The 23,674-nt window shown below is 45.1% G+C and overlaps 1 protein-coding gene across 1 annotated transcript in view; it reads right to left on the minus strand.

Moving 5' to 3' along the window:
- SLC25A20 (solute carrier family 25 member 20) overlaps positions 1-19,285 on the minus strand; it is a 31,707-nt gene extending 12,422 nt beyond the window's left edge. Inside the window, exons 1-4 of the mRNA XM_079932882.1 lie at positions 19,046-19,285; positions 12,432-12,524; positions 8,407-8,534; positions 4,951-5,041 (exon numbers count right to left, since the gene is read on the minus strand). Coding sequence (XP_079789008.1) covers positions 4,951-5,041; positions 8,407-8,534; positions 12,432-12,524; positions 19,046-19,150 — 417 coding nt within the window. The 5' untranslated portion in view covers positions 19,151-19,285. The remainder of the gene's footprint in view (positions 1-4,950; positions 5,042-8,406; positions 8,535-12,431; positions 12,525-19,045) is intronic.
- Between the last annotated feature and the right edge of the window lie 4,389 nt (positions 19,286-23,674).

Raw genomic sequence — 23,674 nt, forward strand, 5'->3', positions numbered from 1 at the left:
CAGTGGTTAAGACTCCGCACTTCCACTGCAGGGGACACCGTGTTCCATCCCTGTTCAGGGAACTAAGATCCTGCATGCAGTGTGGTGCGGCCAAAAAAACTAAACAAACAAACAAAAAACTACACTTAACATCATATTTAACAGTGAAATAGTGAACACTTCCCCATGAGATTGGGAACAAGGTAAAAATATCCACTCTCATCACTCTTATTCAACACAGTACTGGAAATTCTAGCCAGTGAAATAAGGAAATAAAAGGTAAATAGATTAGAAAAGAAGAAATAAAACTGTCCCTATTTGCAAATAACATGATTATCTACATAGGAAATCCCAAGAAATCTACCAAAAAAAAATCCTAGAATTAATAAGGGCATTCAGGAAGGTTCACATGATACAAAATTAACATACAAAAATTTATTGTATTTCTACAAACTAGCAATGAAAATGTAGACAACAAAATTAAAATTATAATACCATTTACAATGCCATTTTACAAAGTCAGATTAAGAGAGAAGCACTTAGGTATATAAGAAAACACATTAAGAGCTTATATGCTGAAAACTACACAATGCTGATGAAAGAAATTGAAGTTCTAAATAAATGGAGAGATATAACATGTCCATGTATTGGAAGACTCAAAATAATGTGTTAATTCTACCCAAATTGACCTATAGGTTTAACATAATCTCAGCAAGATTTTTCTCAATTTTCTAAATTACCCTAAAATTTACATAGAAATATTGGGTTGGCCAAAAAGTTTTCTGTAAGATGTTATGGAAAAACCCAAGTGAACTTTTTGGCCAACCCAATACAAAGGAATTAGAATAGCTAGAACAATTTTTTTTCATTCATTAATTAATTTATTTATTTTTGGCTGTGTTGGGTCTTCATTGCTACACGCGGGCTTTCTCCAGTTGCGGCAAGCGGGAGCTACTCTTCGTTGCGGTGCGTGGGGCTTCTCATTGCGGTGGCTTCTCCTGTTGTGAAGCAGCACAGGCTTCAGTAGTTGTGGCACACAAGTTCAGTAGTTGTGGTTCTCAGGCTCTAGAGCAGAGGCTGAGCAGTTGTGGTGCATGGGCTTAGTTGCTCCGAGGCATGTGAGATCTTCCCGGACCAGGGCTCGAACCCGTGTCCCCTGTGTTGGCAGGCGGATTCTTAACCACTGCGCCACCAGGGAAGTCCCCATTTTTTTTTTAAAGAATAAAGTGGGAGGCATCAGTCTAGTCAATTTCAAGACTTAGTATATGGCTATACTAATCAAGACTGTGTAGTATTCGTGAAGGGACAGAAGCATAAATCAATGGAAGAAACTAGAGTACCCAGAAGTAGACCCACACAAATATGCCCAACTGATTTTTAACAAAGATGCAAACACAATTCAGTGGAAGAAAGATAAGTCTCTTCAGCAAATGGTATGGTGCAATTGGACAGCCCTAGGGAAAAGAAAAAAAAAAAAGAACTCTGACCTAATTTTCATACATAATACAAATATTAACTCAAAATGGAGTCACAGACTTAAATGTAAAAGGTAAACTATAGATAAAACTTTTGGAAAAAACATATTAGAAAATCTTTGGGATTGCAGGCTAGGTAAAGAGTTCTTAAGACCTGATGCCCCAAACACCCAAAACCCAATCCATAAAAGAAAAATTAACAAACTGGACTTCATCAAAATTTAAAATGTTTGCTCAAAAGACTCTGTTGAGAGGATGAAAAGACAAACTATAGACTAGGAGAAAATATTTGCAAACCACATATCTGACAAAGCACTAGTATCTAGAATAAAGGACTCTCAAAACTCAATAATAAAAAAACAAATGGGCTTCCCTGGTGGCGCAGTGGTTGAGAGTCCGCCTGCCGATGCAGGGGACACGGGTTCGTGCCCCAGTCCGGGAAGATCCCACATGCTGCGGAGCAGCTGGGCCTGTGAGCCATGGCCGTTGAGCCTGCACGTCCGGAGTCTGTGCTCCACAAAAGGGAGAGGCCACAACAGTGAGAGGCCCACATACCACAAAACAAACAAACAAACAAACAAATAATCCAATTAGAAATGGGCAAAACACATGAACAAACATTTCACCAAACAGGATATACATATAGCAAATGAGCACAGGAAAGGATGTTCAACATCCTCAGCTATTAGGAAAATACAAATTAAATGAGATATCACTACACACCTATCAGAATGGCTAAAATTAAGAACAGTGACAACACCAACTGTTGGTGAGGATGCAGAGAAACTGGATCACTCATATATTGCTGGTGGAAATGTAAAATGATATAGCTACTCTGAAAAAGCTGTTTGGTAGTTTCTTTAAAAACTAACACACATGGGACTTCCCTGGAGATCCAGTGGTTAAGACTCCACGCTTCCACTTCAGGGTACACAGGTTTGATCCCTGATCGGGGAACTAAGATTCCACATGCTGGTGCGGTGTGGCCAAAAAAACCCAAAGAAACCCCCACTAAACATGCAACTACCACATGACTCAGCAATTATACTCCTGGGCATTTATCCCAGAGAAATGAAGACTGATTTTCTCAGAAAAACCTCTGTACATGAATGTTTATAGCTTCTTTATTTATAATAGCCAAAAACTGAAAACAACCCAGATGTCCTTCAATGTATGAAAAGTTAAACATATTTCTAGTACATCCACACCATGCACTATTGAAAAGGAATAAACTATTCATATAAGCAACAATCTGTATAAATCTCCAGAAAATTAGGTTGAGTTGAAAAAGCCAACCTGAAAAGTTTACATACTGTATAGTTCCATTTATATAAGTCTTGAAATTACAGGCTTATAGAATTCAGATTAGTGGTTGCTGGAGTGGTTAAGGACTGGAGTGGGGTACGAGAAGTGAATGTGGCTATTAAAGGGCTACATGAAGGATCCTTGGCATGTTGGAATTGTTCTGTATCTTGCCTGTAACAATGTCAATATTCTGGTTGCGATATTGTACTATAATTTTACAATATATTACCTTTGTGGAAGAACTGAGTAAAGGGTACATGAGATCCTTTTGTTTTATTTATTTCTTTATTTCCCTTTGTATTACTTCTTACAACTGTATGTGAATCTATAAGTATCTCAAAATAAAAAATTTAATTTAAAAAATGCACAAAATTAAATGACAAATGCAAAGCATGAAAAAGACTTGCCAAATATGATAAGAAATTAATAACCTTAATATGTCCAAAGGTTTTAGGGGTAGGGGAGTGACAGGCACAAACTATTGGGTGTAAGACAGGCTACAAGGATGTATTGTACAACTTGGGGAATACAGCCAATATTTTGTAATAACTGTAAATGGAGTGTAACCTTTAAAAATTGTATAAAAATTTTAAAAAATAATAAATTGGGGAATTCCCTGGTGGCACAGGGGTTAAGAATCCGCCTGCCAATGCAGGGGACACGGGTTCGATCCCTGAACCGGTAAGATCCCACATGCTGCAGAGCAACTAAGCCCATGCGCCACAATTACTGAGCCTGCGCTCTAGAGCTCGCGTGCCACAACTACTGAGCCCGTGTGCTGCAACTACTGAAGCCCACGCGCCTAGAGCCCGTGCTCTGCAACAAGAGAAGCCACCACAATGAGAAGCCTGTGCACCGCAACAGAGTAGCCCCTGCTCGCGGCAACTAGAGAGAGCCTGCGCTGCAATGAAGACCCAACACAGCCAAAAATAAATAAATAAAACAAAATAATAAATTCAAACATGTCCAAAGCTTTTATAAGTCAATAGAAAAACAAACGAATGAGCAAAGAACACAAATAGGCATTTCACAAAGGAAAAATACAAACAGCTAATATGCATCAAAAAAATTAACCCCACCGACAATTAAAAGCAATAAAAATTAAAACGATGCAAATTTTTCACCCATCAGACTAGCAGAGATTGTAAATTAGATGCCACAGAATCTGCTGGGAAGTAAGAGCTCTTATACTTTTGACAGGAATAGAAAATGACAGACTTATAGGAAGGCCATTTAGTAAAATGCATTAAAAACCTTTTTAACCTTAAAAAAAAAAGTACCTACCTTTAATCATACTAATTTCAAGTCTAGACATTTATCCTAAGAAAATAATCAGGAACACATGCAGAGACCTATTTACAGAGATCTTCACTATGGCATATAATTTGTCATGTCCCCAGATAAGGTATTATTGGGTAAATGACAGCCATGTATTGATATAAAATACAGAAAATGACGCTTGAGAAAAAAAATCACAAAAATATTGCGACATATCAAATGAAAAAAACTGGTTACAAAACTATTGCAATATGTGACCCCAATTTTATTTCAAAAGATAACTTTTTTTAATACAAGTTTACCAAAAAGACTAGAAGAATTCACACAGAAAGCATAACAGTGGGGTGGTATCATGGGTGATAAATACATTGTTTTCTGTGTGCTTCTCTGCATTACCAAAATTTTTCTAGTAAAGACTGTGTGTTAAATTGCTTCAGCCATTAGAAGAAAAAAGCAGTAACAGTTTTTTAAAAAGGAGCCCTGTGTGGTAAGGCAGGCAGTCAGTTCACACCCTTGGCCTGGGAACAAGCCAGACACTTTAAGGGCACTGAGCCTTTGGGCAAATGGCAGAGACCTAACATGTTAGGCAGGAGCAGCCTCCCTTCCACCTCTGATGAGACATGACTCACCTTTCAGAGTTCCTGAAGTAGCTGCTAATTAGGGTGGATAAGTCTGAGCTCACCCGTCACAGGTGTGACATTTGATTTGTTGCACTGTTCTGGTTCTTGATTCTACTACGATTCCTTCCATGTTCCTGAAAACCTTGAAACTGTTTTGCACACCTGACCTGAAGTCTTTATAAAGGGTGAAAGGACATAAACATCCACACAAAATTGTATACCCAATGGAAAAAGCTAGCCACCTCCCACCTCCCCGCAAATCATATCCCCCCCACCCCAGATCACACCCTCACCTGTAACAAGCACTTGATCCGTTCTCCAGGAGTCATAATTCCCGTGGTGAATACACCAGATAACATCCCAGCTGCAAATAGTTGGGGGTAGCTATATTGGAAAAAAAACAAGAGGCAAGAACCTGTGACTAACCACCCAGAACAGAGGCAATCCCAGCAAAGAGGACTTTGAAAGAAAAAAATAAGTACTTGGACTGGGCAGAAGTCCAGAACAAATAAAGCATATTTCACACAAAACCCAAGGTCTAGGTATATTCTGACATCAAATTTCCCAAGGCAGGGGTCTCAGTGCCAAGAGCAATATGAGCTTGGTCACGAGGCCCACATGCACACTCAGATGGCCTCACCCATGGGAGAAGTTTCCTCCCCGGCCTGCCATGCACAGTGACTATGGACGAGTTTCCTGGCCTCTCTGAGCCTTGATCTGTAAAGTTCAGGGTTGCTGTGGAAAAAAGCCTCTAACCCAGAATGCAGACCTCAATCAACCCCAGTTCCCCTCCAATCTCGCCTCCTCTGGATCACCAAGGGCCTGAGAACATTTTAAGCCAAGATTCACAAAGGACGGTGTCAAGGCCAGAGGAATGGCTGTGGCCGCCTGCACAGGCTAAGGGGGCCAGCCAGGCCAGTTGTGAGGAATGTGCTGTAAGATGCTGGGAAGGGCCCAGTCAGGGATGGTACCCACAGACATGATGGGTCCTGTGGCCTTCCATGCAGGGAATAGTCCCCCAGTGGCCAGAGATATGGATCCTCACCATGGCCCTCACAGAATGAACCACATTGAATATTTGGTGGAATTGGAGGCTCCTGGTGTCACGGCCTGTCCCACCTCTGGCATCTCCTTTTCTTTCTAAGATTAGCTATACCAGACTGGTCTGGAGGCAGTGGAGTACAGAGCTACAATTAGCATTTCAATAGTGTCCCCACAATTTAGCAAATGTTGTTGAAAAACTTCACTTTCTTGCCTGGGCCGCAGGCCCCTCCTAACCCCAAGCCTCTGATAGCTGAGGCTTCAGGCCTGTCCCACACTACAAGGAGCCCAAAACCCAGAGAACAGATGTCAGATGGGGAAAGGGAGACATCCACTTCGGGTCCTTCCTTCCAGGGCACCAGTCTCAATGGTCCTGTTTTTTCCAGGCACTCACACAACTACCTCAGGCATGCAAGCCCAGCACACAAGCTGACTGTTCAACAGTCAGGAGACTTGCTTTCATTCATGGCCTCCTTTACAGTCTCAGTTCACACTGCTGTCCCCAAGAGGAGTCCTCTCAGCAACAAAACCTCCCCTCATGAGACCAACATCTGTTCTTCCATGTATGCCCAGACCTTAGGCTGGACATACCTCCATCTCCCGGGACTGAGGACTTTCCTCTGAACAGGGTCTATGTGTGCACAGGGTACCATGCAGACACCCTACATGGGTGGCCCATTCTGCCACCCTTCACCCCCACATGAGGGAAGCATCTGTGAGTGCTGGACCCAAGGTCCTGGTAATGTTCCTTTCCATACTGTCCCCAAACACTACTGCAGGGAGGGGAAGGTGGCAGGGTTGACATTCAGGATTCAGAGCACGGCAGGATTATGGGGGCAGGAACCTGAGTGTCTCAACCTTTGCTTAAGCAGGAAGGGTGCTTCTCTGAGGACTGACACCATAATATAGGCAATACAACCTACAGGCTGAAGTACTAGCAGTGACCCCACGGGGGTTCTTGTGCATGGCCCTTGTGAGCTGACACATGAGCTAAAAGACCAGGTGCTCAAAGACGACATGTGTCCATAGGACATCTGGACTACCAACAGTCAAACACAGTTTCAAAAGGAAGCCCCACACACCCACATTTGGGGCCACCTGTGGCTTTTTATAGAAGCTGGTCACATTCAGAGGGTCACAAGGACTCCAAAAATAGAGTTTCACATTATGAGCATTTCTATCTATGTCCAGACCCTTACTCAGCCTGCTGTGGCCTGAAGTAGTGACAGAAAACAACCACATGGCACCCTGGGCTGCCTCGCTTGAGCTCCCAATCCCAAGTCTAGCCAGGGTCCTGTGCTGCCTGCAGCCCCTCCCAGGAGTTGTCAGCCTGCACGGCTCAGACTGAGTGTGCCTTGTCATCCCATGTTTCAACTCAGAATTCCCCTGCATCCCAAGAAGCCTGTTTTCATTAACTACTTTGTAAATTCTGAACTATAATTCTGCCTCATCTGCCTCTTCACACCCAAATCTAACTTAAAGTTTACTGAAAGGAAATATACTAATTTATTTCACTTTAACAGAGAAACCAGGGACTTCCCTGGTGCCGCAGTGGTTAAGCATCCGCCTGCCAATGCAGGGGGCACGGGTTCAAGCCCTGGTCCGGGAAGATCCCACATGCTGCGGAACAACTAAGCCCGTGCGCCACAACTACTGAGCCTGCACTCTAGAGCCCGTAAGCCACAACTACTGAACCTGCATGCCACAACTACTGAAGCCTGCACACCACAACTACTGAGCCCACGCACCTAGAGCCCGTGCTCCACAACAAGAGAAGCCCCCGCAATGAGAAGCCCGTGCACTGCAAAGAAGAGTAGCCCCCGCTTGCCACAACTAGAGAAAGCCCGTGCACAGCAACAAAGACCCAATGCAGCCAAATTAATTAATTAATTAATTAAATTTTTAAAAAACCCAGAGTAACCAATATCTGAAATAATTATGTTATTAAAATGAAGGGCTTCCCTGGTGGTGCAGTGGTTAGGAATCCGCCTGACAATGCAGGAAACACAGGTTCGAGCCCTGGTCCGGGAGGATCCCACATGCCACGGAGCGGCTAGGCCCGTGTGCCACAACTACTGAGCCTGCACTCTAGAGCCCAAGAGCCACAACCACTGAGCCCGTGTGCCACAACTACTGAAGCCTGCATGCCTAGAGCCCGTGCTCCGCAAAAATAGAAGCCACTGCAATGAGAAGCCCACACACCACAATGAAGAGTGGCCCCCTCTCACCGCAACTAGAGAAAGCCTGCGTGAAGCAGCGAAGACCCAATGTAGCCAAAAATAAGTAAGTAAATAATTTAAAAAAAAAAAAAGAAGTAAAACAAAAGTTGGAACCTTCCCTTCTCCCAACCAGGTGATGGGAAACAAGGCTGCTGCTGTCATTACTGCAGCACCAGGTACCTTCATGGCATTTTACACACATTTTAGCATTCAGACCTCCCAATGCTGTGGAGTTAAGCGATACTACCTCACAGAAGAAATTATGACAACCTAATAAGGCGGTGGGGGAGGGATCTGAGTTTTTCTTTTTCCCTTTTGGTTCATGGGGCAAAGGAAAACTCAAGTACCTCCCTCACGTGGAGCAACCAGGAGCTAGCCCTAGGGACCCAGGAGGACAGTCACTGCCTGTCAGCCAAGGTTCTTTCCCTTAACCTGTATCACACCACCAGGCAGAACAGCATTGAGTCCTCCAGGCTTGTAAGTACTCACCTGAGCACATCCTCTGGGTGTTTTTGTTGCAGTTTCTTCCCCAAACCAAACCCAAAGAAGCACACGGCAAACATGGGGGTGACCCCAATGATGGGGGCGGCCATGCCCCGATACAGACCCATGATGCCCTGCAAGGAATCACAGAAGTGGAAGCTGTTTACAGACACAGCTTTTACATCACTGAAACAGGGAAGCAGTGTGTCCTCTGACCTGTGGCCTCCTTCCCTCACCTCCCCTCCAAGCAAGGAGAGCTTTTAAAAGGAAGAATACTCCCACATTTATCAGAAATAGTTGTCTTCTTATACACTGCTGGAGAAACTGAAAACAGCTCCTATTCTGGAAGGCAATCTGGAAATATGTAGCTTACACTTTCATCAGAAAATTCTCTGTCTAGAAATGTATTCTAAGGAAATACTCAGATATAGAAAAGAATGACATCAGGAATTTATTAAGTAGCAAAATTCTGGAATGAACCTAAAAATTCTCAAATAGGAGATTGAGACACATTATGGGAATTCCATAAATTGACTATCACATAGCCATAAAATCACATTGTAACATGAGAAGAGACTACTAAGTGAAAAAAAAGCAGGCTACAGGGACTTCCCTGGTGGTGCAGTGGTTAAGAATCTGCCTAACAATGCAGGGGACACAAGTTCGAGCCCTGGTTCGATCCCTGGTCCAGGAAGATCCCACATGCTGTGGAGCAACTAAGCCCGTGCGCCACAACTACTGAGCCTGCGCTCTAGAGCCCACGAGCCACAACTACTGAGCCTGCGTGCCTAGAGCCCATGCTCCGCAACAAGGGAAGCCACCACAATAAGAAGCCCACACACCACAATGAAGAGTAACCCCCACTCGCTACAACCGGAGAAAGCCCACATGCAGCAATGAAGACCCAATGCAGCCATAAATAAATAAATAAATAAAAAGCAGGCTACAAAACAGAACGTACAATGTGACTTCTTTGGGGTGACATTAGAGGTGTACGAAATTTTTGTATTTCCGAAGTATTAAGACATGAGGGGAGTTCCCTGGTGGCCTAGTGGTTAGGATTCCAGGCTTTCACTGCTGTGGTCCAGGTTCAATCCCTGGTCGGGAAACTGAGATCACTCAAGCCGCCCAGTGTGCCCCCCCCCAAAAAAAGACATGGGGTTTGTATTGTTAAAGACAATAGTAAGACTGCACATCAATTTTCACTAGTACAGTTTGATAATGAAAGCAACTATGTAGTAGCCAATAAATAAGACAAATAGATATCCCAACCAAACAAGTTAGTAAATCAAGGAAGAGGAAGATATGGGACCCAGGAGACCACGAGTTTGGCCCAAGAGAGATGAAGGGGATTTCCAGGATGGTGTCTGGTACAGTGGGCCTGGGAAGAAACCAGTCTACGTGGGAGTATGAGGATAGAGGACTCCAGGAAGAGTTTGTTTTTCCCAAGAAGAACAAAGCAAAACAATAAACATTGGAACAACAGATTATAACTATTTAGGCAGTGTGGAAAACCAAACAAAAAGGTATTCTACAGGGCATTCAGGGTACAGGATGACAGAGGCAGAGATTCAAAGAAACACAAGCAAACGAAACTGATGCAATTTTTAACCCAACCTCAAGAAAAACAAAAAGTTGTACAAGAAATGAAACGCACATCATAGAACATTACTTAGTTAACAGAGAAAAACACATATAAAGTTGTAATCATGAAAACACCGAATTGTACTAAACCACAAAGTATGATAAAATTATATGGGCAGGGCAGAAAGGTGATAAGGAATGCAAGAGTTAAAATCATCTACCACAAATAGGTAGCGAAAACACATTTCTCTCTCTCTTTTTTTTAATTGGAGTATAATTGCTTTACAATGTTGTGTTAGTTATATTTTTTAAAAAATAAATTTATTTATTTATTTTTGGCTGCATTGGGTCTTCGTTGCTGCGCCTGGGCTTTCTCTAGCTGTGGCGAGCGGGTGCTACTCTTTGTTGCCATGTGCGGGCTCCTCATTGCGGTGGCTTCTCTTGTTGTGGAGCGTGGGCTCTAGGTGCACGGGCTTCAGTAGTTGTGGCTCATAGGCTCTAGAGCGCAGGCTCAGTAGTTGTGGCACACGGGCTTAGTTGCTCCACGGCATGTGGGATCTTCCCGGACCAGGGCTCGAACCCATGTCCCCTGCATTGGCAGGTGGATTCTTAACCACTGCAGGGAACCAGGGAAGTCCCTGTGTTAGTTTTAAAACACATTTTTAAATGTATAAAATACACGTATGCATCTCGGTAGAAAACAGTATTAATAACTGAGAGAGCTGAAAGTAACCTCTAGAGAATTGGGGTGGGAGGGCTACTTTGTTACAAGTCCTTCAGTAGCAAACTAAGTGCTTGCATCATTTTAATACAAATAAGGGACAATTTTTAAAACAAAACACAAAAAAATGTTAAAGTTGCTCCCTACAGAAAGTAGCAGGAGAAATAGGGTGGAGTTGCACACTGAGAGGGTCCACAGACCTAGGCTGGAGAACCTGCTTTGCTACAGACCCTGGCCATTCACAACCCATCTTCTTTCCAGAACTCAAGGGGCACAACTGTACCCGTCAGTACTCCTCCCAGATCCTGCAAAGGTCTAGCACTACTACAGGCTGTAAGCAGACTCACCAAGGACAAAGTGCAGAGGAGGTAAATAGGAAAGGTGAATAGGAAGAGAAAGTTCTGAGAAGGATCTGCAAAAGCAGCAGGTGACAAAGCCCTCCAAAAGCCCCTCCCACAGCTTCCCACCTGGGCTGAGAGGATGCCCAAGGCCTGAGGGCCAAACCCACGCCTCCCAACAACTCCTCTAGCCTTCCTTCCACTGTCTGGCCTACCCAGTTCCATGCAGCACAACCAAGACCCGTCTGGCAGCACCAGAAAGCAGAGAGCTCAATCTGGCACAGCAAAACCCAGAGACAAGCACAAACATAAACTAAGGAAGCCTATTCAACTCTGCAGAGAGTTGGGTTTATATGAGCCATTCTCACCAGGCCTCCAGCACCCAGCACACTGCCCAGGCGCTGAATAGGTCCTCAATAACATTTGCTGACCAAGAGGCATGTAATCCTGCCTCTCTGTAAAGGCAGAGAACTCTTAGCTGACTTGAAGCCCAAAGACTCCACTGGACACCGATCAGACTCCATGCTGGGCTGATGAAAGGAAGAGAGCCTTACAGAAGAAAAGGCAGCACCGTCTCATGCATGGGTGGTTGGGTAGACTCCACCTCAAAATCTTCCTCCCATGCCTGGGTCCTGCATGAACCCTGGGAACAACTTTTCCTCCCAGACCGAGTCCATCAATCACCAGCATCCCCTCTTTATCTGGGTGACACCCACTTCTCAGTTTCTGTATATTTAATAAACACTACATATATATTTATTCATATTAGAGTTATATTTTAGGAAACAAAGGAAAAGTTCTCAACAAGGTCTTGTCACATATGTGCTAATGAAGTCAGAAATAAACATCACTAGTAATTAAACCTTTTTTAAAATCCCATGTTTTCACTTTAAGAAATATCTGAAAAATTACTATGTAATTCAATAACCTCAAATCAATTTAGTTTCCTTTAGTTAGTTTAGTCTAGGGGTTTGAAGACTCTGCTAGCTTCTTTCACTGTTCCTCAGACTGGCTGACTCTTCCTCCAGATTTTATGTGAACTTCTGACACTGATCCCTGTCAAACTGACTGATCCAGATTTGCATTTTCTTCTATTTCACGTCTCCAACTATTCCTCATGAATTCCCTGTGGTCTAAATTGTGCCTTCCAAAAGAGAGAACCATTTTAGAACCATTTTATTAGCTTCAGTCATTCACATAAAACAGTAGCTGGAACTATCAGACTCCAGAGCGATGACAATAGGAGGGCACGGTGAGAGAGCCACAGCTGTGGGCTAGACCTCCAACAGAACTATGCAAAGTCACCCTATCCCCCAGAGAAGTAATAAATCAACCCTGTGAAACTGTTCCTCTGAATAAGAGAAATGCCCAGCACCAAGATTCCGTACCTCTCTCATAAGAGTCTTCCGGAAACAGTCAAAGGTCCCAGAATACATGGGAGGCTGTCCAGGCAAATTTGGGGGCTGCGTCTGCAGTCGGACCTGAAACCAGAAGTTAAAATACAGTCATTTCCCAGAATCAGAACTGCCTGTCGGTAGCAATGGCCCAACTGTCTGCTAAACTCTTAACAGAGAAAGCTGCACCTCTGTGCATGTCTTCAGCATTCACTTTATCTGCTGGATTCAGACTTCTCTTTCCCCCAGTTTATTCAAACCCTGTACTCACAAGTCATTAGTAGCATGCTTTTGGAGAGAGTCACAGTTCCTCTGATTTCCTCAGCCACTTACTTTTGCTATTTATTTCTTATCTAATGGATCCCACAATGATCCAGTGGAATAGGTACTACCAGTTTACAAATGAGGAGGCTGGGTTTAGTGAGTTCAAATCATGTGCCAGTGAATGCAAAGCTCAGTTCAGCTCTAGGCACTCTCCACACCCATTTGAAGTGCCTTGTCGGTGGTTAGGTAAGGTGTTCAACAAAGTTATTTTGGAGTGAGGTGGATTTGATCCTACTTTTCTTGGTCCTCATCCTTCTCCACCTTTTGGTGTATCCAATGCTTCAAACTGTCTCTCTTTAAACCTCCCTTCTTGGTACTCCTTCCTTTGTCTCCTTTTCTACTCCAGGCGTCCTCCAAGGCTAAGTACCCTACTCATCTGTTCCACTATCCCTTTTAGAAAACTCAGATTCCAGGACTTCAGCTTCTGCTCAGTGATGACTTTTACTCAGCCATCTTCAGACCTTCTCTCCCCACCTTTTGGGCTACATTTCAAACTGCCTGGAGAAGCTGTCCCTATTCATATCACTTCCGGAATCTCATCCTTTTGATGAAGCACCCATTTGTGCCAGAGCCATCAGGCTACCCTCTTTCTCAGGATTTGAAACTCTAGCATCCGACCACTTCCTGTTACTTCTCCTCCTCTTATTCACATAGGCACCAAGGCTTTTGGAGAGTTCCTTCAAGAGTCTTCCAGAATCCTATTTCTTCCTCTCTCCATCTGAAGTCTTCTCCTAGGCCAAGTCCTCACCTATTCTTACCCAGTGTGATGGTTTTCAAATATGCCCACTAACTCTTTGATACTCTTCCCCTTCAGTTAATCCTGGGCTTCCCTGGTGGCACAGGGGTTCAGAGTCCACCTGCCGATGCAGGGGACACGGGTTCGTGCCCCGGTCTGGGAAGATCCCACATGCCGCGGAGCGGCTAGGCCTGTCAGCCATGGCCGCTGAGCCTGCGCGTCTGGAGCCTGTGCACCGCAACAGGAGAGGCCACAACAGTGAGAGACCCGAGTACAGAAAAAAAAAAAAAAAAAAAAAAGGTTAATCCTAATTCCCCTCCCCTTGGATGTGGGCCAGACTCAGTGACTCACTTCTATCGAACAGAATGTAGTGGTTTTGACGCTATGTGACTTCTCCAAGGCTAGGTGACAGAAAGGTCAGCTTCTGCCTGTCTTCATCTCAGGTTATTTGCTTTAGGGAAAGTCAGCCACCATGTTATGAGGATACTCAAGCAGTCTGAAGAGGTCATGTGTGGAGGAAAGAAGGCCTCCTGACAACAGCCAGCACTAACTGCCAGCCTGTGAATGAACCACACAGAAGCCAATCCTTCAGATTAGTACAGTCCTGGCCAGCATCTTTTTGTTGCTTTTGGTTGAAGGAGAGGGTCTTTGGTTCAGTATTGGGGTTTTTTAAACAGCTTTATTAAGATATAATTCGTATACCATAAAATTCACCCATTTAAAATATACAGTTAAGTGCTTCTTAGTGTATTTGCAGAGTTGTGCAACCTTCATTATAATCAGTTTTAGAATATTTTCATCACCCCAAAAAGAAACACCACACCCATTAGTAGTCACTCCCCATTCCCCTCTTCTCTCAGCCCCTGGCAATTACTAATATAGCTTCCATCTCTATGGATTTGCCTATTCTGTATATTTCATATAAATAAATCATACAATATGTGGTCTTTCACACTTGGCTTCTTTTACTTAGCATAATGTGTTCAAAGTTCATCTATGTTGTAGAATATATCAGTCCTTCATTCCTTTTTATGGGTAAATAGTATTCCACTGTACAAATATACCATGTTTTGTTTATCTGCTCATCAGCTAATGACAAATTACATTTTTTCCACTTTTATTATTATGAATCATGGTGCTATAAACTTTTGTGTGCAGGTTTTCGTGTGGATATTATGTTTTCAATTCTCTTGGATATTATATTACCCAAGCATAATTGTATTGGTCAAGATTCTCCAGAGAAATAGAACCAATAAGACATGTAGATTTATTTATTTGTTTGTTTGTTATAAGGAATTGGCTCACACAATTATGGAGGCAGACAAATCCTAAGACCTGCAATCAGTGAGCTGGAGACCCAAGAAAGTCAATAGGATAGTTCAAGTCTGAAGACCTGAGAACCAGGAGAGCTGATGGTTCAAGTCCCAGTTCAAAAGCTGGCAGAGAAACTAACACAACATTGTAAAGCAATTATACTCCAATACAGGTGTTAAAAAAAAAAAAAAGCTGGCAGCCTCAAGACCTAAGAAGAGCCAATGCTTCAGTTTGAGTCCAAAGGCAGGAAAAGACCAATGTCCCAGCTCAATCAGTCAGGAGGGAGGAGTTTCAGCTTTTTGTTCTATTGAGGCCTTCAACTGACTGAAATAGGGCCACCCACATTAGGGAGGGCAATCTACTTTACTTAGTCTACCTTAAATGCTAATCTCATCCAAAAACACCCTCACAGATACACCCAGAACTATGTTTGACCAATATCTGAACACCCCACAGCCCAGTTGACACATAAAATTAACCATCACAGGAGAATTGCTGGGTCATATGCTAACTCTATGTTTAACCTTTTCAGGAACTGCCAGACTGTTTTCCAAAGAGCATTGTATGAATGTTCCAGTTTCTCCACATCCCATCACCTGTTATTTATTTATTTTCAATTATAGCCATCATAGTGGGTGTTAGGTGGTACCTCACTGTGATTTTTATTTACATTTTCATGATGGATAATGATGTGGAATATTTTTCATGTGTTTATTGCCATTTGTATATCTTCTTTGGAGAAATGTCTATTCAGATCCTTTGCCCATTTTTTCCCTTAACTATTTTATTTTATTTTTTATTTCTTTATTTTTTTGGCCACACTGCATGGCATGCGGAAGTTCCCTGACCAGGGATCGAACCCGCGCCCCCTGCAGTGGAGGCACAGAGTCTTAACCACTGGACCACCAAGGAAATCCCCCCAGTTTGGGTTGTTGTTTTTTTTTTTTTAACTGTCATAAAATACACATAAAATTTACCATCTCAACCATTTTTAAGTGTACAGTTCAGTGATATTAAATACATTCATAACGTTGTGCAACCATCACCACCATCCAGAATTCTTTCTGCCTTATAAAACTGAATTAGTTTATTAATTAGTAAATTAGTTCACTTAGCCTAATGTTTACAGTATTCATCCATGTGGTTGCAAGGTCAGAATTTCCTTCTTTTTTTTTTTTTGCTTTACACGGGCCTCTCACTGTTGTGGCCTCTCCCATTGCGGAGCGCAGGCTCAGCGGCCATGGCTCATGGGCCCAGCCGCTCCACAGCATGTGGGATCTTCCCGGACCAGGGCTCGAACCCGTGTCCCCTGCATCGGCAGGCAGACTCTCAACCACTGCGCCACCAGGGAAGCCCCAGAATTTCCTTCTTTTTAAGGCTGAATAACACCCCATGGTATGTATATGCCACATTTTCCTTATTCATTCTTCCATTTGTGGACACTTGGGTTGCTCCCATGTTTCAGCTATTGTGAATAATGCTGCTATGAACAGGGGAGTACAAATATCTCTTCAAGACCCTGCTTTCAATTCTTTTGGGTATATATCCAGAAATGGAATTGCTGGATCATATAGTAATCCTATTTTTAATTTTTTGAGGAAATGGCATACTGTTTTCCACAGTCACTATACAATTTTACATTCCCAAGAACAGTGCACAAGAGTTCCGAGGTCTCCACATCCTCGCCTAATAATAACACTTGTTATTATTATTATTTTTTGGCCATGCTGTGCGGCATGCAGGATCCTAGCTCCCTGACGAGGGATGGAACCGTGGCCCCCGCAGTGGAAGTACAGAGTCCCAACCACTGGACCACCAGGGAAGTCCCTATTGTTGTTGTTTTAAGCCACTAAGTTTTGGGATAAGTTGTTACACCACCAGAGATAACTGATACACCCAGTTATATACTTCTGCAGTCTTTTTCCTTGCTATTTTTCCTGCTCTGAGTTCTGCTTCCTAATTCTTCTCAGGTTGCTATCATACTAACTTTTCCAAGACACCATTTCATCATGCTGTTCCTCTATTACTTTAAATTTCTCATTCTTGATTTTGTTAAGGCCTTATGTCCCAAACTAAGGAACTCACTCTCTAGGCAATGGAGGTGACATGCATATCTGAGGAGTTTATGGGACACAACAGTAGAAATGTCTAGAGGCTCCCGCTGCTTTGCATCCAAAATCCCTTATTTGGTCTTCAGATCCTCCATGGTCAGGCACAACCTGTCCAAGTTAGTAGAGAGAGAGAAATAGACCACAACTTCTGACTGATACCTTTTTGTGATTTTGTATAAATCTCACATGTCTCATCATGACATCCGCCACCCAGGCCCAGCAAGAACATTAAAGTCCTCCACGGCTGGTCTTATTTTACAGCCTGCTCCCACTATCAAGCCTATATCCATCTTCACTCCTGCCTTCCCCCTACCCAGAATGTCTGGGTCTCCCTACTTCTCCAGTCAGAACTCAGCCAGCCCTTCATCACGTGCCATAAAGCCTTTCCAAACTGAAGTGCTGCACCTCTTGCCTTCCCAGACCACAGTTAGTCGCCTCGGACCTCTGAAAGTGCCTCTAGGCCAAGCTTTGATTGGAGGCCACCTGGCTCTTAGAGGTCAAAAGGACAGTAGTGGGCAATTTGTGGTTTCGGCTTAAGCTAAAAGGGGACTTTCTGGCTATTAAAAATGCAGTGGCTTGAGAGTCCGCCTGCCGATGCAGGGGACGCGGGTTTATGCCCCGGTCTGGGAAGATCACATATGCCTCGGAGCGGCTGGGCCTGTGAGCCATGGCCACTGGGCCTGCGCGTCTGGAGCCTGTGCTCTGCAACAGGAGAGGCCACAACAGTGAGAGGCCCGCGTAACGTAAAAAAAAAAAAAAAATGCAGTGAGCATTTTCAGTCATTTCCATTTCAGTATAGAGGTCCTCGGGCCCTTCCTGGGAATGACATCTGATTGGGGAGGAAGGACAAGAGGATATGGAGGTAGGAGCAACATTTGTATTAGGGAGCAACAGGGATTCGTTTTTCTTTAAAGAGAGGCTCCAGCTGCCTAGAACTAACAAGATCAAGAGTAGAGAGGCCAGACAATTCTTCTCCCTTACATCAGTGCTGCTTAGAATGACCACTGTCTGGGAAGCCCTAACACACATGGCATTTACCAATTACTGAATAAACATCTGATTTTGTGTTTCACAGTGCCCAAACCAGCCCAGTCGCTTAATTCTGGTCCTGTGATAGAATGACCCCAGATCCTCTCCTAGATGAAAGGCAGCAAAGAGCTTGCTGCCCAAACTTGCCTGGAGAATGTCCCCAAAGCAATTTCCCTGTGGAGGAAACCCAATCCAACATTCCAATAAGTCTCCTACACAGGCTTCATGCCTGCTCCCTACAGGCTCACCCTGGCCATGATCTGTCAATTTCCTCCAAGTGTGTGCAGAAATAAGGTTAGAAAACTAGGATGAAGCTTTGAATGCTAAGTCACAGGGTATGGACTCTGGTCTCCAGCAAGGCCTTGCTGAAAGTGTTGCAGGGGAAAGAGTTGATGCATAATGTGAGGATAAGCAGGGAACAAGCTCTGATGAGTTTCCCCCTTCCTGGAGCCTCAATCTGACCACGGCTTCCTCACCAGGTTGTTGTGGGGATCAGCCTTGCCCTGGGAAAGCTGATCACTTGCTTTCCCTGGAAGGAGCTCAGTCAGTGAGGACATCATCGCTTCCCACAGGAGGCCACTCAGGCTAACATGGGGTGACAGGCTGAAGATGGTCAAGAAAGGTTCAAAGGAGATAGTGATGGAGCACTCTGGGCCCAGAGGAATGTGTCAAAACACATGTCTGGAATAACCTTGCCTCAGTCTTTAGCTCTCTTCCTGAAGCGGGATTTACAGATGCCTTTTTCAACCTTGCTGATAATGTTAGGGTTTTCAGAAGTCAGAGCTTTGGGGCGGTGCTCTTTCTTTACCATCCTCAAAGAAGTGGCGCCAGATCAGAAGAGGCTTCCGAACAGAGAACTTTTTTTTTAAATCAAGAGCCCTTGGTGGGCGGTTAGAGGCTGCTCACTCTGCAACGTCCAGCTCTCTGGGGTGCAGGAACAGTTTCCCCGACCCCCGAAAGGGAGATTCCCTAGACTTCTCACGGAAGCTCCCACGGACCCCGCTTCTATCCCAGACCGAGCCTCGCGGGAGACCCTACATTCCGCGCCCTGCCCGGGCCTCCTCCCTCCAGCCCGCGCCCCAGCATCCTCGCACCTTGACCGTGTCCAGTGGGTGCCCCACGAACACCAGGCACATGCCTCCAAAGCCGCCGGCCAGCAGGTTCTTGAGCGGGCTAATGGGCTTCGCCTGGTCTGCCATGGTACGTCCGTCAGTCGCCGTGCCTGTCGGTTCCCAGGTGCTCCGCTCCACTGCCCCAGCCGCGGCGGCACCGCCGCCGACCTTTCACCCACTTTCGGGTGGGAGGGGCATGAGCCCGGGGCAGGTCGGGAGGAGGGCCTAGACCGCCTGCCAGGCCCGGCTTCCGCCGAGGGGAGGTGCTTCCGGCCGCAGCCCGCCTCCGTGGGCGTGGCTTAAGGGAGCGGGGCGGGCCCGGACGCCTCGTGGGCGGTGTTTGGGAGTGGCGACGGGTGGTGGACTTACTCCTCCAGAAGTCTTCCCGGACTTGAGTGTTTCCTCCCTTAAGCTCCCGTTCCTCCACTCACTCCGCAGAAGTCGATTGGGCTCTGCTATGTGACAGGCGCCCTTCCAGGTGCTGGAGGACAGCTGTTAGCACAGCACATAGGTCCCTGTTCTTGTGGAGCTTACAGGACATAACAAAGATAAATAAGTGAAAAATGCATAGTGTATCAAGTTGTGATAACTGCTATGAAGAAAAATAAATCTGGAAAAAGGATTAGAGAATATTGGGGGGCAAGGAATTTGCAATTTTCATTAGGTGAGTAAAGGACAGTTTCACTGAGAAGGTGACTGGATTCAAGAACTGAGAAGTGGAGGAAGTGATATATCCATAGATATGGGGGGAGGGGGAAAGATCTTCCAGGCAAAAGAAAAGAATGCAAAAGCCATGAGATGGCCTGTGCCTGGCCTGTTTGAGGAACCACCTGGAGGCCTTTGTGGCTAGAGCAGAGTTAGGAAGGTATGGAGGTAACGTTGGCATATCAAGCGGGACTTTGTGTGCCACTGTAAATGCCACTGTCAGTCTCTCCTCTGAAGTAGATGGGAGCTATTCTGGGGTTCTGAGCAGGGGATTGACATAGTCTGACTTATGAGTTAATAGAATCCCTCTTTCTGCGGGTTGAGAATAGACTACGAAGCAGGGAGCCTTGAGGAGGCTAAAGGTCATGGTCAGAGATGCTGGACTCCATCAGAGCACAGCACAGCAGATGGTGAGATGTGTTTGGATTCTGGATATATTCTGAAGGAAAAAGTTAAAGGGATTGTTTTTTGTGTTTTTTTAAAATTTACTTTTACTTATTTATTTTTGGATGTGTTGGGTCTTCGTTGTGGTGCACGGGCTTCTCATAGTGGTGGCTTCTCTTGTTGTGGAGCATGGGCTCTAGGAGCGCGGGCTTCAGTAGTTGTGGCTCACGGGCTGTAGAGCACAGGCTCAGTAGATGTGGCGCATGGGCTTAGTTGCTCTGTGGCATATGGGATCTTCCTGACCAGGGCTCGAACCCATGTCTCCTGCATTGGCAGGCAGATTCTTAACGACTGCATCACCAGGGAAGCCGAGGAATTGTTAATGAACAGAATATAAGGTACATAAGAGAGGAGTTAAGGATGATGCTAATGTTTTTGACTTATTGAATCTAGGTGGACGGTATTCAGGAGGAGTTAAGGATGATGCTAATGTTTTTGACTTATTGAATCTAGGTGGACGGTATTCAGGAGGAGTTAAGGATGATGCTAATGTTTTTGACTTATTGACTCTAGGTGGACAGTATTCAGGTATTCACTATATTACTCTTTCATCATTTCTGTATGTTTGTAATTTATCAAATTAAAAAGCTGTGAACAGGGCTTCCCTGGTGGTGCAGTGGTTGGGAATCTGCCTGCCAATGCAGGGGACACGGGTTTGAGCCCTGGTCCAGGAAGATCCCACATACCGTGGAGCAACTAAACCTGTGCACAGCAACTACTGAGCCTGCGCTCTAAAGCCCGCGAGCCACAACTACTGAGCCCACGTGCCACAACTGCTGAAGCCTGCGCGCCTAGAGCCCATGCTCCCCAACAAGAGAAGCCACCGCAATGAGAAGCCCGCACACCACAATGAGGAGTAGCCTCCACTCACTGCAACTAGAGAAAGCCCGTGGCTAGCAACGAAGACCCAAAACAGCCAAAAGTAAATAAATAAATAAATTTATTTTTTAAAAAGCTGTGAACAATAAACATACCCCTATCTACAGCAGGAACCTCACTGCCAAGCTAACCTAACAACAGTCCTCCTCTGTAGGCACTCCCAGGCTAGCAGGAAGTCTAGAATAAGGAGAATGGACCATGTATGCTAGGGGTGGATAGATTAGTGACAGGATTGGGAGTGGGATCAGGAAGTGAGTGGGCCTGACTGGTGCAGAAGGCACCAGGGGAGTGGAAGGGGAGTGGAAGGCAAGGAGGCTGGGGCAAGGCCCAAAAGCCTGTTTACTCTGTGTTACAGGCTTTTTCTAGATGGGGATGGGGAACCATGGAAGAATTTTAAGCACAGTGTTGACATGATCAGGTTTGTTTTAGAAAATCTATTTTGGATGGATGAATTTGTCTTGGGAGAGAATGGAAGCAGGGAGACCAGTTAAGGGAAAATTACAGTGGTACAACGAGAGGCAGTAAAGGCATTAACTGAGCCTGGTGCTCATCGCTGGATTGGCGATGGTAATGGGACCATGTTTACTTCACTTGTGATTTGTAGCACTCCGGCTGCAGAAGAGGATCTAATTTAGAGTCAATCTGCAGCTTCAGGAAGAGATGGTGTTTGTTATAGAACCGCCCTCCTGATAAACCCTCCTGGTAAACCTGGTAAATCCTCCTGGTAAACCTCGACACACCTGAAGGTGGACTCCACTGAAGCTCACCAGCTTCTATTAAATCCTCATAGGGTAACTGATAATCCACTAAACAAATGGTCTTCCTGCTTCTTCATCTGATAAGCCTTACACACAGCTATAAAACTCAACTGAATGGGATTCCCTGGTGGCATAGTGGTTGAGAGTCCGCCTGCCGATACAGGGGACGCGGGTTTGTGCCCCGGTCCGGGAAGATCCCTACATGCCGCAGAGCGGCTGGGCCTGTGAGCCTGTGCTCCGCAATGGGAGAGGCCATAACAGTGAGAGGCCCGTGTACCGCAAAAAGAAAAGAAAAGAAAAAATTTAATCTGAATGTGTCATTCCCTGGCCAAAAAACCTCTTCAGCTCCTCATTGCATCAGAATAAAATATAAGTGGCTCAGGGGCAGTCAAGGTTTTTCACAATTTCATGCTACCTTACTTCTTCAACCTTATTTTTCCCTAGACTGTATCTTCCTCTCTGAGCAAACTGAGCTTCTACTGGTTTACCACACAGACCTGTTACTTAACTCACCTTCCACCGCCGACAGCCAGGCTTTTACATATCCTGTCTCCTTCAGCACAGAGTATCCTTCCTCTCCCCACTCCATAACACACTGATGCAGGAGATGGATACCAAGTTGCCCATATGCTAGACATTGTCCAACCTGTGGTTCTTAGCAATTTGGGGGGTAGAGAATTCCTGACACCCTCTCCCCAGAAAAACATACACATGCATATGCACCTCCAGGTTTGCTATAAATTTCATGAGAAGCTGAAGCTATCCTTGGACCTCATATGAGAAGCCTTGTTCCTAGACCCTGGGAATCAAACATGAATGAGAGGGGCCTCCCCTTAGGTCACACCCTTCCCAAGACAGCCCACACCCAGTGACTGAGCAAGGTAGGGCTTTAATGCCTGACCAGTCTGGTCTGGTATCAGACACTCTGACAGGCAATATTCACTTCAGTGTTCTCTGCTAGGTTGGCGGCAGCTTCATTGGGCTGCAACACAGTTTAACTTCTGCCTTTGCCTAATTCTGCTTCCCGGGCTTCCCTGGTGGTGCAGTGGTTAAGGATCCGCCTGCTTGGGCTTCCCTGGTGGCACAGTGGTTAAGAATCCGCCTGCCAGTGCAGGGGACACGGGTTCAAGCCCTGGTCTGGGAAGATCCCACACGCTGCAGAGCAACTAAGCCCGTGCGCCACAACTACTGAGCCTGCACTCTAGAGCCTATGAGCTACAACTACTGAAGCCCTGTGCCACAACTACTGAAGCCCGTGCGCCTAGAGCCTGTGCTCTGCAACAAGAGAAGCCACCGCAATGAGAAGCCCGTGCACCGCAACAAAGAGTAGCCCCCACTCATCACAACTAAAGAAAGCCCGCACTCAGCAGCGAAGATCCAACACAGCCAAAAAATAAATAAACAAAATAAATATATAAATCTGCTTCACTTTACTTATGTTGGTCCCTAATAAATATCTTGCTCCCCAAACTCCATCTCAATATTTGCTTCCAGAAAATCCAACCTGCAACAGTAGTATTCAACATCATTCCTTACCAAAAACAAAATAAAACCAAAAGCAAAAGATCATAAAACTGTAAACTTAAGATTTGAAGTAGTCTGCTCGGCTGCCTACAGCAGAGAATTGAAGAGAAAACTCCTGAGGGTGCTCCGTTGTCTTCTCCAGGAGTGACAACGGTGCTTTCCCAGTTGAACCCTGTCCTCCTTTGCAATCCACTGAGGGCTGCAATGAGCATCGCTTATCCTTTGGAGCCCTCTGCCAGGAAGAGCCAGTTGTGTGTGGCCCCTGGTGCCTGGCCATTCCCATCCAGGCTGGATTCTCCAG

This window comes from Stenella coeruleoalba (assembly GCF_951394435.1).
Source record: "Stenella coeruleoalba genome assembly, chromosome: 10".
Lineage (NCBI taxonomy): Eukaryota > Metazoa > Chordata > Mammalia > Artiodactyla > Delphinidae > Stenella > Stenella coeruleoalba.